Source organism: Hemitrygon akajei, chromosome 5 (assembly GCF_048418815.1).
Source record: "Hemitrygon akajei chromosome 5, sHemAka1.3, whole genome shotgun sequence".
NCBI lineage: Eukaryota > Metazoa > Chordata > Chondrichthyes > Myliobatiformes > Dasyatidae > Hemitrygon > Hemitrygon akajei.
The window spans coordinates 116,737,295-116,752,768 of NC_133128.1; the positions used below are offsets into that span (position 1 = coordinate 116,737,295).

Genomic DNA, 15,474 nt, shown 5'->3' on the forward strand with positions numbered 1-15,474 from the left:
TAGACCTTGAGTTTCTCTGTGTCTAGCTAGCTGTCTGCCATTTACGTTTTCTTCCAGATGGTTGGCATTTCACAGCGTTTGTTGACCTCAAACACTTTATGCACGCAACGGCCAAAATATCAGACCATGGTCTGCATGGCAGCAATGCCAACTGGCCTTCATATCAGAGTTCACAAGTGATATTCAATGTATCATGGAGGAAAATAATGCCATGGCTCTCATGGTCAGTCATTGAGGCCGTACACATAGGGGTCGACTATGCTGGCATGGTGGCCAACCAAGATACTGACCCAGAGGTCCAGCCTTACCGAACAACAGTCATGGGCCTGCGGTCAGCTGATATTAAGTTCAGGGAAGCTAGGGTTTCTCTCGTGCAATGTCTCAACCAGTTGGCCTCACCCCATCGTGCCCGGAAACTGGAAGTGAACATTTTTTGACCCCATACATGGCTTCTCACACCCAGGCTGGAAGGTCTCACAGAAACTGGTTGCACTAAAGTGTGTGTGGCACAGCTCTATAAATTACATGCATGATTGGACTGCAGCCTTTGTGGAGTGCCGGGGGTGAAAATTTACCATCATGTTTAGGCATAATTGACACCTTTTGTGGTCCCTGAGCGACAGTTGGTCCTCTTCCCTCCCTCCTGCGGTTTCACGCACCTCACCATCGTGGACCATATCACCAGGTGGCCAGAGGTCATTGCTCCATCATTGAGAACGGCTGCAGACAGGGTTTGGGTGTTAATCAGCACCTGGGTTGCTTGGTTTGATACCCCATCTGATAATAACTCTGTCCGCAGTCCCCAATTCATTTCAGGCATCTGGGCTGTGATGTACCAGAGCCTAGGCGTTAGGCTACATCACAACATGGCGTATCACCTGCAGTCCAATGGCCTGAGTGAGCGGTTTCACCGCTCCTTAAAGGCTGCTCTGAGGGCTTCCCTAACCGATGAGTGTAGGCATGATAGTCTACCGTGGGTCCTGCTGAGGCTCAGAACTGCTCCAAAAGAGGATCTGCAGTCTTCCATGGCTGAGTTGGTACCGTATATGGGCAGCCATTACAAGTGCAGGGTGATTTTATTCCTGATGCCATGACCAGGCAGCCTCTCAACAGCGTTCAACTCTCCAAAGTAAATTCAATTCCTTCGCACCAATTCCTACCTCCCATCGTGGCACACAGCACTTTTGGGTTCCTGTTGACCTATAATCTGCCTTGTTTGTTTTCCTGCACCATGACGCACACCAACATCCCCTTAGGCCCCCTTATGTTAACCCATTCTGCGTTTTGGAACGGGGAAAAAGACTTTTATCATAGATAAGAGGGGTAAACTTGAATGTATTTCGGTAGCTCACCTTAAACCGGTCCACCAAGATTTGGAGGATTCCGCCGTCCAGACACCTCCACCCATGGAACACAGTCCAGACAGGCTCATAATGTTGGTTTTAGTGAATTCTTGGCGGTGTGCTGTGTAGGGTAATGTAATTGGTGGAGGGTACAGAATTCACAGCCACCCACATCGAGTTGGGGTTTCCTTTAAGATGCTGGTCTGACGTGATGACATAATGAGGTAAAGGTAAGTTTTTTTTACATTATTTTTACACATGGAATAACTTGCCAGGGATGGTGGTGGAGGCTAAAACATTAGGGCTATTTAAGAGCCTCTTGGACAGGAACATGGATTAAAGAAAAATAAGAGTACTTTTACCGCGCTGTGTTCAGTGCTTGGAGTACAATAAATGAGTCGTTACGGTTTTTCTTAAATATAAAACGCCTCACGTCGTTTTTATTTGCGAAAACCGACAAGGTCATCCGACTCTGGCTTTCACCCCACCTTGGTGACGGACTCGAATTAATGAAAATAATGTAGAAAGCTGACCCGCCGCTGTGGCATTGTCCGCGCAGGAGACGACGACTCGAAAGCCGTCGAGAAAGGAGCGGCGTGCGCGCGCACAGGGTGTGAGCTCGCTTCCCGCCACTGCGCGAGGAGTCGTGACGTGCACTTGCGCAGGAGTTCTTACTCCAAGTGCCGGCGGGTGAGGTGGGGGGGCCTGGGTTGAAAACTCAAGAATTTTTTGTAGATGCTGGAAATCCAGAGTAACACACAGACACAAAATGTTGGAGGAACTCGGTCGGTTAGGCAGCTTTCATATAAAGGAATAAATAGTCGCTGTTTCACGGACGAAACGCCGAATCTTTTTTTCCCATTTCCATGGAAGCTGTCTAAACCGTCACGTTCCTCGGGCGCTGCGATCCGGTGTGCGCATGCGCCCTCCCTCGGGGAAGGTGGGGCCCTGGCGCGTGAGGGGCGTGGCTGTCGGTTGGGCGCTGTTTACCGTTAAACGGGACTGGGTGGGCGGGGCAGGGAAGAAAGGGCAAGTGTGGCGTCGGCGTTTAACCGTTCCGCCCCGGCAAAAGTAAGCAGACGGCGTCGGGGGTTTGTACCGAGGCCTGCTGCTCGCCCTCTCGCCTCTTAACGGTAGAGTAGACGCCCATCAGCCCCGATCCCGGAGGAAGGGCGGCGCGCCCCCTTCACCCCCACTGAGACATGCACCAGTCCTGCCAGCGGGCCGTCGTCTCGTACCCCGACCGGACCGGCGAACAGTTGGAGAAGGAGCTCCACGATGGCCTTGAGGAGGGCAAGGAGCGCTTCAAGGACCTCAACGACCGCTTCGCGAAGTACATCAACAGCACTGTCCTCTGCCTCATGCGCCGCAACAAGGAGTTGCTGGCCGAGCTCAGCATCGCCGAGAAGGACGAACCCGGCCGCTCCGAGGCCATCTTCCAGAAGGCAAGGAACGACCTCAAGTGTCGGTTGGAGGAGCAGCAGAAGGAGCTTAGCTGCCTCAAGGCAGATAAAGAAAAATACAAAAAAAGGTGAGGAGTTGGCGAGGTGGACATTTCCCCCTCAACTCTCATCAAACGGAGCCTGGTTATAGGGAGGGGTTGGGCAGGCTGGGCCTTCTTTATTTGAAGCAAAGGAGAGCGGGCGTGACTTCGTAAAACTTATTTGAAGACTTCATTCCTTGAGATGATGGTGGGGGGGGCGGGGTGGAGACCTTCTCGAAGTATATAATGAAGTCGTCTTAGGTGTAGGAGATAAGGGGTGGGATGACCATAGGGAGGGTTTACATGAGGTTGGGGGCGGTGATGGGGGAGCTGAGGTTTAACGTGATAGAGGGAAGATTTGGGAGGGATCTGAGAGGCAATTTGGTCTATGGAGCAAGCTGCCAGAAGGTAAAATAACAATATTTAAAAGACACTTGGATGGGCTGTATGCATAGAAAAGGCATGGAAGGTTATTGGCCAAAACCTAGGCAAATAGGATTAGATTGGATGGAAATGTTGGTTGGCATGGAGGAATTGGGCCGAGGGGCTGCTTCTGTACTGCATTGCAATGACTATAACTGACCTTTGGCCCTGACTTCAGTCTTCCACCACCTCCAAACATTAATCCTAACTCCAACCAAACCCCGTCACCAATTACAAATTTTAACTGATGATTTTTAACTACATGCCTTAAACCAATCCCCATGCAAAATGTTGTGAACTGTTCATTGTCTTCCTTGTTCCTGATTATCAGGTGAACATTTATGTCAATCAATTTCAGTGATCTGGAAGGTATCTTTATTTATTCATCTTCTATCATTCTGTTAAATCACATTGATCACAGCCATAATGTTGCAGGCTGATTGCAGGTGCTTTTGCCTAACCTCTCAAGACACAGCTGAGGAAGAGTTTGGGACATGGGAGTGTTCACATAATATGTTTCTCGATGGCAAGGATGCATTACCCAAGATGCTTGTTCAGCAATGCCTTGAACAGTTGCAGTAAGGCTTCCCTAATTTTATGTTTCAGGCTCTTTGAAATACAAACCTTTATTACCCGCTGCGCTTGTGTGTTAATTTGGTGTTTTGAGCACAAAGACTTTATTTGCAGCTTTTTTTGCAATTATTCTCCAATTAACTAGAACATAGAACACTACAGCATAGTACAGGTTCTTCAGCTCACTATGTTGCACTGACCTGTTAACCTACTCTAAGGTCAATCTAACCCTTCCCTCCTGCATAGCTCTTCATTCTTTTGCCTCATCTATGTGCCTGTCGAAGAATTTCTTAAATGCCCCTAACGTATCTGCCTCTACCACCAACCACCACTCCAGGTCAATTTAAAAAAAAACACCTCTGACACTTGCCTTCTCTCTTCCCCCCCCCCCCCCCCCAATACTTCAATCACCTTAAAATTATGCTATCTTGTATTAGCCTTTTCCACTCTTGGAATAAGTCTCTGACTGTCTACTCGATTAATGCCTCTTATCATCGTGGCACTCCTATCACCTCCATACACCTCCTTCAGCTTTAGCCATACAGTAGGTACAGAAGACTGGAGAATGCTAATGCAGTGCACTTATTTGATAATGGATGCCAGAACAAGTTCGGGAAGTACAGGACAGTGAGCCTAACAACAGTGTTGGGAAAGTTACTGAAGGGGATTCTGAGGGGCAGGATCTCTCACAGCATTTGGAAAGGCAAGGACATTAAGAATAGTCAGCATAGCTTTCTGCCTAGGAAATTCAGTATCACAAACTTGATTTTCATGAAGAGATGATAAAGGGTATGGAGGAGGGTAGATGGATTTCTGCAAGCTTTTGAAAAGGTCACTTAAAATAGGAACAATGTGGCAACAGAGGTAGGCAGACCAGTGAAGAAGGCTTTTGCCACATTGCCTTCATCAATCATTACATTGAGTACAAGATGGACGACCTCTATACAAGTCATTGGTGAGACCGCACTTGGAGTATTGCAGGCAGTTCTGTTCACCTAGTTATAATAAGGATAACATTAAGCTGGAAAGGATGCAGGAAAGATTTAAGGATATCACTGGGAGTGGTGGTTGAGTTAGAAAGGAGGAGTAGAGCATAGGAGATGGAGGGTTGACCCAATGGAAATGTATAAAATCATACGGAGCATTGATGCACTGGGTAGTCAGTTTTTTTTTTCTCCCATGGTAGTGTAATTTAAAACTAGAGGGCATTGATTAAAGGTGAGAAGGGAAAGATTTGAAGAGGACCTGAAAGGCAAGTTTTTCATGCTGAGGATGGTAGATAAATGGACTGAGGTGCCAGAGAAAACTAGAGGCAAGTACTGTTAGAATGCTTAAAAGACCAAATTTGGACAGCTACCTGGATGTGAGCCAAACAAAGGCAAATGTGACTAACTCATATACCTTAATTGCCCTGGAAATATTAGGTCAAAAGGCCTGTTTCCATGCTTTATAACTCTGACTCTAGCACTAAAAAACAAGGTTATCAGGAATAGCCAACAAAACTGTGAATGGATTGTGAGTGTTTCATAGAGAAAAGGCTCAAAGCTGTCATCATAGGTATTATAAGTAGGATACCAAGTTAAATACAAGGTATCAAACAGGAACAATTAATATGATTTTGTTACAGAGAAGACAACATTCAGGAGTGTTTCTTGGACACCCCACTCTGGTTCTCTGTCTCCTCCAGATCTTTTTATCTCAAATTGCCGAGGAGACATAACCATCTCAACTTCAGGACTTCTCTCTCCTCCAACCTTACCCCCTCTGAATGCACTGCCCTCTGTTCTCTCCACACCAATCCCGACCTTTCCATCAAACCTGGAGACAAGGGGGATGGTTTGGAGTGTGGTGCACTGACCTCTACCTTGCTGAGGCCAGGCAGCAACTCTCAAACACCACCTTATACCTACCCCTTGAAGAGGACCCCACTCCAGATGATCAGAAAACTGTCTTCTTAACCATCACTGACCTCATCAACTCTGGAGAACTCCCATACATTGCCATCAAAGTCATAGTCCCTAACTTCTGGCTTCTACCTTCTACCCAATATCCACAACCAGACTGTCCAGGGTGACCCATTGTCTCTGCTGCCCTTGCCCCACTGTACTTGGGTCCATAAGACCATAAGATACAGAAGCAGAATTAGGCCATTTGGCCCATTGAGTCTGTTCCATCATTTCATCATAGTTAATCTAAATTTTCTAAGTCCTAATCTCCTGTCTTTGCCCCAGCCAATCACGAATCTGTCAACCTCTGCCTTAAATATACATAACAACTTAGCCTTCACAGCTGCTTGTGACAAAGAATTACTCAGATTCACCACACTCTGGGTAAAGAAATTCCTTCTCATCTCAGTTCTAAAAGGACGCCCCTCTATTCTGAGGTTGTGTCCTCTGGTCTTGGACTCTCCCACCTTAGGAAACATCCTGGGCACATCCACTCTTATCAAAGCCGTTCGCCATTTGATGGGTTTCAATGAGGTCACCCCCCTCATTCTTCTGAATTCTAGTGAATACAGACCCAGAGCTATCAAAAGCTCTTCATATGATAAGCCATTCAATCCTGAATCATTTTTGTGAACCTGCTTTGAACACTGTCTGGTTTCAGCCCATTCTTTCAAAGTCAAGGGCCCAAACCTGCTCACAACAAGTGAGGCCTCACCGGTGCTTTATAAAGCATCAGCATTACATCCTTGCTTTTATATTCTAGTCCTCTTGAAATGAATGTTGACATTACATTTAGCTTCCTCACCACAGATTCAATCTGTTAATTAACCTTTAGGGAATGCTGCACAAAGACTCCCAAGTCCCCTTGCACCTAGTTTTTTCTATTTTCTCTCTATTTAGAAATAGTCAACCTTGCATTTCTTCTACAAAATGCATGACCGTACACTTCCTGACACTATTCCATTTGCCATTTTTTTTGCCCATTCTCCTAATATACGTTCTAGTGTGCCTCTCTACTTCCTCAAGCTACCTGGTTCTCCACCTATCTTCATATTGTCTACAAGCTTTGCAACAAAGCCATCAAATCCATCATCCAAGTCATTGACATATAACATAAGGAATTGGTCCCAACACAGATCCCTGTAGAACACTGCTTGTCACTGGCAGCCAGTTAGAAAAGGCTCCCTTTATTCTCGCTCTTTGCATCCTGCCAATCAGCCACTGCCTTATTCATGCTAGAATCTTCCTGTAATACCATGGGTTCATAGCTTGTTGAGCAGCCTCATGTGTGGCACCTTGTCAAAGGCCTTCTGAAAATCCAAGTGCACAACATCAACCAATTCTTCTTTGTCTATCCTGCTTGTTGTTACTACAAAGAATTCCAACCGATTTGTCAGGAAAGACTTTCCCTTTGGGGAAACCATGTTGACTATGGCTTCTTTTATCATGTGCCTCCAAGTACCCTGAGAGCTCATCCTTAATAATTGACTCCAAATTTTTCCCAACCACTGAGGTCAGACTAACTGGTCTATAATTTCCTTTCTTCTGCCTTTCTCACTTCTTGAAGAGTAGAGTGATATTTGCAATTTTCCAGTCTTCTGGAACAATTCCAGAATCTAGTAATTCTTGAAAGATAATGCTTCCACAATCACTTCAGCCACCTTTTTCAGGACCCTGAGGTGTGCACCATCTGGTCCAGGGAACTTCAGACCTTTCAATTTCCCAAGAACCTTCTCTATAGTAATGGTAATTTCATACATTTTATTCCCTCTGACACCTGGAACTTTTACCATACTACTTGTGTCTTCCACAGTGAATACTGATGCTGAAGTACTTATTCAGTTTGTCCACTATTTCATTGTCCGTTATTACTACCTCTCCATCATCATTTTCCAGCAGTTCAATATCCACTCTTGCCTCTCTTTTATGCTTTATGTATCTGAAGAAACTTTTGGTATCCTCTTTATTGTTATTATTGGCTAGCTTACTTTCGTATTCCATCTTGACCTTAATAACATTTTTTTAGTTGCCGTCTATTGGTTTTTAAAAGCTTCCCAATCTCATAGCTTGATCTCATTCTAACCCTCCATTCAGTCCCTTTTCATCCATATCCGCAACACTTCTCATGCCCTCAAAATCCTCCAACTTTAAATTCCCTGGCCTTGACTGCCTCATCTTCACCATGGATGTACAATTCCTATATACCTCTACCCCCCCCCCCCCCCCAATCAAGAAGGCCTCAAAGATCTCTGCTTTCTTGACAAAAGAACCAACCAATCCCACTCCACCACCTTGTGGCAGAACAGGTCATCACCCTGGACAATTTTTCCTTCAGCTCAACCCACTTTCTCCAATTTTGAGGGGTAGCTAAGGGCACGCATGGATCCCAGCTATGCCTGCCTCTTTGGTTACATAGAACTGTCCATGTTTGAAGCCTTTCCTGGTTATACTGTCCAAGTCTTCCCACCACATTGACGACTGCATTGGTGCCCATGCTGAGCTCATTAATTTTATCAACTTTGCCTCTAACTTCCACCCTGCCCTGAAATTCACTTGGTCCACACCTCCCTTCCCTTTCTTGATCTCTGGAGACAAACCTACTGGTTCCCAGTGTTATCTCAACTGTACCTCTTTCCACCCTATCTCCTGTAAAAATGCTATTACCTTTTCTCAGTTTCTTCACCTCTGCCGCATAAGTTCCCATTCCAGGACATCAGAAATGTTCTCCTTTAAGAAACAGGTTATCTCCCCCTACTGTTGTTGCATCCCTCACCCACATCTCCTCCATTTCCTATACATCCGTGCTCACCCCATCTTCCTGCTGCCTTAACAGTGATAGAGTTCCTCTTGCCCACCACTCCCATCAGCCTCTGCACATGACACATTATCCTCCACGGCTTTCACCATCTTCAAAGGGATCCTACTACTAAACTTCTCTTTACCGTTCTCCTCCCCCCTGCTTCCCCCATCCCTGCTTTGTGCAGGGATCACTCCCTCTGCAATTCCTTTATCCACTTATCCTTCCCCACTAACTTCCCCTCCCGGCACTTATCCCTTCAAGTGCCTGAAGTGCTATATCTACCCATACACCAGCCCTCACCTCCATTCAGTGCCCCAAATAATCCTTCCAGCTGAGTAACACTTCACCTACAAACCTGCTGGGATCATCTATTGTGTCCAGTGCTCATGAAGTGGCCTCTCCATTGGTAAAACCCACCATAAATTGAGCACCTCCACACCATCTGCCACAAGCAGGACTTTCCAGTGGCCAAATATTTGAATTCTGATTCCCATTCTTGTTTTGATGTGTTGGTCTATGGCTTCTTTGTGTGCCAAGATGAGGCCACCCTCAGGATGGAGGAGCATCACCTTGTATTCTGGGTAGTCTCCAACTAATGACATGAATTTCAAATTCTCAATCTGGTAAAGAAATCACCCATCCCACAGCCTCTTCTGTTCCCCACTCTTATCTTTTACCCCTTTTCACCTGCCTATCACCTCATTCTAGGTTCCTTCCTCCTTCCCTTTCTCCTATGGTCCACTCTCCTCTCAGATTCCTTCTCCAGCCCTTGACCTTTCCCACACACTTGGCTTCACCTATCACTTTCCAACTAGCCTCCTTCCCTTCATCCCCCTATCTTCCCCCTCAAACGTAATGAAGGGTTTTAGCCTGAAACCTCGACTATCCATTCATTTCCATAGATGCTGCCTGGCCTGCTGAGTTCCTCCAGCATCTGTGTGTGTGAGAAATTTCCATCATCTACAGATCTTCTTGTGGAGGAGAACAAAATAATTGTTAGTCCAGATCTGGTGCATCACGAAAAACACAATTAGAGAAAGAACATGTTAATATATAAATATATAGCTTATATTAATGGTTTGTACATAAAGTGCTGCTAGGCGCTGGAGTGTCTGTACAGGCAGTCCCCGGATAACGTACGAGTTCTGTTCCTAAGTCTGTCTTTAAGTCGGATTTGTACGCAAGTTGGAAAAGTACATCCGGTATTTTTTAGTGTCAGTCAAACGTTTGTCTTAGTATATAGTATATATTTTACCTTTCTATGAATATAAAACACTTAAGAAATGTATGTATTCCAATGATTAAACCACTCCGTAGCTTAGTAATAATTGTAGCTTCCATCGGGGCAGGACCTTTCACATGCTCCATTATTCTCACTTTATCCGTTATCCTTTAAAATTGTTCCGATTATTGACCGACTGTAGCCTAACGATTTTCCAATGACCAATGGCATTTCACCTCTTTCCAAATGCTTTATTATTTCCACTTTATTTTCAATCGCAATCGCTTCCCGTCAATGGAACAGAAACACTGTGGGCAGTGGGTCCCGAGCTGCGCCGGCTCCTAAGGTCCGCTGGGTCCTAAGGACCACCGCACTGAGACAGGCTGAATGGGACAAGTGGGGGCTGTGCTGTGTTTGGGTATTTGATCCTCCACAATATTCTGCGTGGGAATTTAAACTGGAGGTGGCAGTGTTTTTTATGAGGTCGAGTTGGGAGCTCCACATCTCCACATCAACCCGGCACAGGTGGTACGGGAGTCACTGGATCGAATTCGGGAACTTTCATTGTCGAATCTCGAGCCCAGCACTGATCTCACTGTGCCACCAGTTGACCGGAACGGTGGGTGGCACGCAAGGTCAGGGTGAATCTTACTAAGAAAAATTTAAGCCAAATACAAAGTTAAACACTCAACACAGTGTTAACGGCAACGACTTAAAATGGTGGACGGCATCGCAATCCGAGTTAAAATGGTGGACAGTGTTCTCCTTCCTCGGTTTGTAAGTACGAGTTGTCCGTAAGTGGGACGTTCATAACTCGGGGACTACCTGTACATAGAAATCCACAGCTCATTAGGCCAACAATGTTGTGCCAACCATGTAAACTACTCTAGAAACTGCCTAGAATTTCCCTACCACATAGCTCTATTTTTTTCTAAGCTCCGTGTACCTATCTAAGAGTCTCTTCAAAGATCCTATTGTATCTGCCTCTACCACCATCGCTGGCAGTGTATTTCACACACCTACCACTCTCTGTCTGATGTGTACCTGTACCTACTTCCAAGCACCTCAGAACTATGCACCCTCACGTTAGCCATTTCAGCCCCAGGGTAAAAGTCTCTGGCTATCCACACTATCTATGCCTTTCATCATCTTGTACACATCTATCAGGTCGCCTATCACTGCAAGGAGAAAAGGCCAAGTTCACTCAACCTATTCTCATAAGGCATGCTCCAATCCAGGCATCATCCTTGTAAATCTCCTCTGCGCACTCTCTGTAGTATCCACATCCTTCCTGTAGTGAGGTGACCAGAATTGAACACAGCACTCCATGAGAGGTCTGACCAAGGTCTTGTGTAACTGTAACATTACCTCATGGCTCTTGAACTCAATCCCACGGTTAAAGACCAACATACAATATGCCTTCTTAACAACACTGTCAACCTGAGCAGCAGCTTTGAGTGTCCTATGGACATGGATCCCAAGATCTCTCTGATCCTCCACACTGCAGAGTCTTACTATTAAAATTATTCTGTTTTCAAACTTGACAAAGTGAACCACTTCACACTTAACTGGATTGATCTCCATCTGCTACTTCTCAGCCCAGTTCTGCGTCCTATCAATGTCCCGCTGTAACCTCTTGCAACTCTCCAAGCTATCCACAACACCCCCAACTTTTGTATCATCAGCAAACTTAACAACCCACCCTTTTACTTCCTCATCAAGTCATTTACAAAAATCAGGAATGCAGGGATCCCATAACAGATCCCTGCAGACCATCACTGGTCACTGACCTCCATGCAGAGTATGAACCATCTACAACCACCCTTTGCCTTCTGTGGGCAAGTCGATTCTGGATCCACAAAGCAAGGTCCCCTTGGACCTCGTGCCTCCTTATTTTCTGAATAAGCCTTGCATGGGAAACCTTATTGAGTGCCTTACTGAAATCCATATACACTACATCCACTGCTCCACCTTCAATGTGTTTTGTTACATCCTCAGAATTCAATCAAGCTCGTAAGGCACAACCTGTCCTTGACAAAACCATGCTGACTATCCCAAATCAGATTATGTCTCTCCAAATGCTCTCAAATCCTGCCTCTCAGCATCTTCAACAACTTCCCTACCACTGAAGTAAGACTCACTGATCTATAATTTCTTGGGTTATCTCTACTCCCTTTCTTGAATAAGGGAACAACATTTGTACACCGCCACTCCTCTGGTACTTCTCCCATCCATATTGATGATGCAAAGATCAATGCCAGAGGCTCAGCAATCTTCTCCCTTGCTTTCCACAGTTGCCTGGGGTATATATCTTGTCCAGTCCCGGTGACTTATTTAACTTAATACCTTTCAAAAGCTGCAGCTCATCCTCTTTTTTTTTTAAATGCCTATATGCTCAAGCATTTCAATTTGCTGTAAATCATCCCCATAATTGCCAAGGTTCTTTTCACTGGAGAATACTGAAACAAAGTATTCATTAAGGTTAAAGACGGATAGGAAATGATAAAGTAGTAGTAATTGGTGGGGGCTGGGGGTGTAGTGAGGTGGGTTTTTGGGTAGAAGTGTTGATCAGCCTTGCTGCAAAAAGCTAATTTCTTGGCCTTTATACCCTATATATGCTTATGACAATAATCTTAAACTTACTTGAACCATATGAATACTAAATATTCAAAACAGCATGTAGGCGATAGTTCTAAGCAACCCCACAATTAAGTGATTCAATCAAATGTACAATGCTGCCATATTTGGTTTTGAGTAATAGTAGATGTTTGACAGAAACATCAGTATTTAAATGTCCTCCAAGCTGTCATTACTACTCACAACAAACATCTTCAATTCAGTAAATAGTGAAAATCTTAGTGATGTCATGGCATATTCATGTTATGAATATTTGACTACTTATTTTGCTGGGAGATTATTTAGGAAGTTATATAGTCAAAACTCAGCAAGTCTTATTTAATACTACATGTGCCAGCATGATCAATAAATAGTGTTATTTAATTAATTGCATGCATTAAAATCATATTTACAGATTTTGCTTGGATGTTGAATAACTTTTTAGTAACATTTTATATATTTTTCTTTTCAAAAAACTGTATAAGTTACATAATGTAGACAAACGAAACAGAAAATGCTTGCAGGTCAAGCAGCATTGGTGAAGAGAGAAACAGACTTACAGTTATGATTTAAAAACTCATTGAGCCAAAAAACTCCACTGATGCTGACTAGTCTAATATTTTCAAGATTTTTTATTTTTCTTTCAGATTTTCAGTATTTGTAGTATTTTGTAACTATTCTTATTGCAGATTAGAAAAAGAAATTCAATTAAGAAAGGAAGCTGAAAAAGATTACGAAGATTTAAGAAAGGCAAGTACCTTCTCTAATATATAGGAGCTGAATTGGGCCATTCAGCCCATCGAGACTGCTGTGCCATTACTTCATGGCTAATTTATTATCCTTCTCATCCCCATTCTCCTGCTATCTCCTCATAACCTTTGATGCCCTGAATAATTAAGAACATATTAACCCCACTTTAAAAATACTCCAATGACTTGGCCGTCCATGGTAATGCATTCCACAGATTTACCACTCTCTGGCAAAAGGAATTCCTTATCCGTCTGTTCTAAAGGGATGTCCCTCTATTGTGAGGCTGTGGTCTCTGGCCCTTGACTCACTCACTATAGGAAACATCCTCTTCACATCCACTCTAGGCCTTTCAATATTTGATAGGTTTCAATAAGACCCCCCCCCCCCCATTCTTATAAATTCCTGCCTGCACAGATCCAGAGCCATCAAGTGCTTCTCATGCATTAACCCTTTCACTCCCAGAATCATTCTTGTGAACTTGCTCTAGACCCTCTTCAATGCCAGCACATCTTTTCTTAGAAATGGGGCCCAAAACTGCTCACAATACTCCGTTTGGCCTCACCAGTACCTTATAAAACGTCACATTACGTCCTTGCTGTTATGTTCTAGTCCTCTCAAAATGAATGCTAACATTCTATTTGCTAACCTTACCACAGATTCATCATGCAAATTAACCTTTAGGGAATCTTGCACAAACACTCCCAAGTCCCTTTTCACCTCTGATTTCTGGATTTTTCTTCTCATTTAGAAAATAGTCTACACCTTTATTCCTTCTACCAAAGTGCATGATCATACACTTCCCTACACTATATTCCATCTGCCACGTCTTAGCTCATTCTCCCAATCTAAGCCCTTCACTACTTAGTATTTTCATACACTTCTCTGCACTATATTCCATTTGCCACTTACTTGCTCATTCTCCCAATTTTCACCTTAAACTTGATGATTTCCTGGTCCTTTGCATTAACCTTACACGCACACAATTTTAATGCCAAGTCCTCATGAAGATTACACTATCACTGCTCTCCTTTGAAAGCTCTTGAGGACCTATCCTACTCCCAGCACATAAATGCAATGTAGGGGTAAAAAAGAGGTACCCAATGTCTCCTGGAGATTCGGTATGTCATTGAAGAATCTGACAAACTTCTAGAGTTGTACAATAGAAAGCATTGCAAATCCAATGTATGGAAACGCAAGAGGCTACAGAGAAGTTGACTTGGCCATTTCCATTGTAGGTATAGCTCTCACTACCACTGAGTACATCCAGGAGGCAATGTCAAGGTTCAACAACAGCTTCTTGCCCACTTCCATCAGATTCTTGCCTAACTTGAAAAACTTTTTGTTGTTCAATCATTGAGTATGACTCTTCGTGACCTCATGAACTCCTGCACACCAAGCCATCTTGTTGGAAACTGACTCTCTAAGATCCCCCAAGGTTATATACATTGTCTGATTAGTATTATCTGTCCATTGTAGCCACTGTCATCCTCCCAAGTATTGACTTGTTGGATCTTCTTGCTTTCCAATGAAGTCTTAACACTTTCCTCCAGCATTCAAGTTCAAAGGCATCGATTCTTTTGTATTCAGCCTTACTAATAGTCCAGCTGTCACAGCCTTATTTCACAACTGGAAATACCATAGAGTTGACTATATGGATCTCGATAGACAAAGTTATGTCTCTCTCTCTCTCTCCAGTATTTTATCTAAATTTGCCATTGCTACCCACCCTAGAAGTAAGCACTGTTTAATTTCGTGGCTGCAGTTACCATGTATAGAAATCTTTGAATCGAGGAAGACAAAATCTGTCACTGCTTCCACTTCCTTTCCAATTATTACCACAGTGTTAATAGGGCTGGTCGACATAATCTTGATTTTCTTAATATTGAGCAACAAGCCAGGTTTTGCACTTTCTTCTTTCACTTTGATTAGAAGCTTTCTCAGATCCTCCTCACTTTCAGCCATTAGAGTAGTGTCATCTGCAAATCTGAGGTTGTTAATATTTCGTCTGGCAATTTTGATTCAAACATTTGAGTCCTCTGGACCAGCATTCCACGTGATATGTTCAGCATATAGATTAAATAAATAGGGTGAGGGTGACAGTATGCAGCCTTGTTGTACTCCTTTCCCAATCTTGACGCAGTTTGTTGTTCCATGTTCAGTTCTAACTGTAGCATGCAATTTGCCAGCAGATCTCGAAAGCCCAACAATGGCCTTTAGACTGGAAAAGATCAGTTTCTATCCCAATTCCCAAGAAGGAAAATGTTAAGAAGTGTTCAAATTATCAAACAATTTCACAGAAGGCTGCGGGTGAACGGCTA

The 15,474-nt window shown here is 44.0% G+C and overlaps 1 protein-coding gene across 2 annotated transcripts in view; it reads left to right on the top strand.

Annotated features, from left to right (window-relative positions):
- Positions 1-2,377: 2,377 nt before the first annotated feature.
- The window catches only part of LOC140727344 (glial fibrillary acidic protein-like), a 68,277-nt gene continuing 55,180 nt past the window's right edge, over positions 2,378-15,474 (top strand). For both annotated transcript variants that reach the window (XM_073044616.1, XM_073044617.1), the window contains exons 1-2: positions 2,378-2,874; positions 13,096-13,156. In XM_073044616.1, the coding sequence (XP_072900717.1) occupies positions 2,546-2,874; positions 13,096-13,156 (390 nt within the window). In that variant the 5' untranslated portion in view covers positions 2,378-2,545. The remainder of the gene's footprint in view (positions 2,875-13,095; positions 13,157-15,474) is intronic.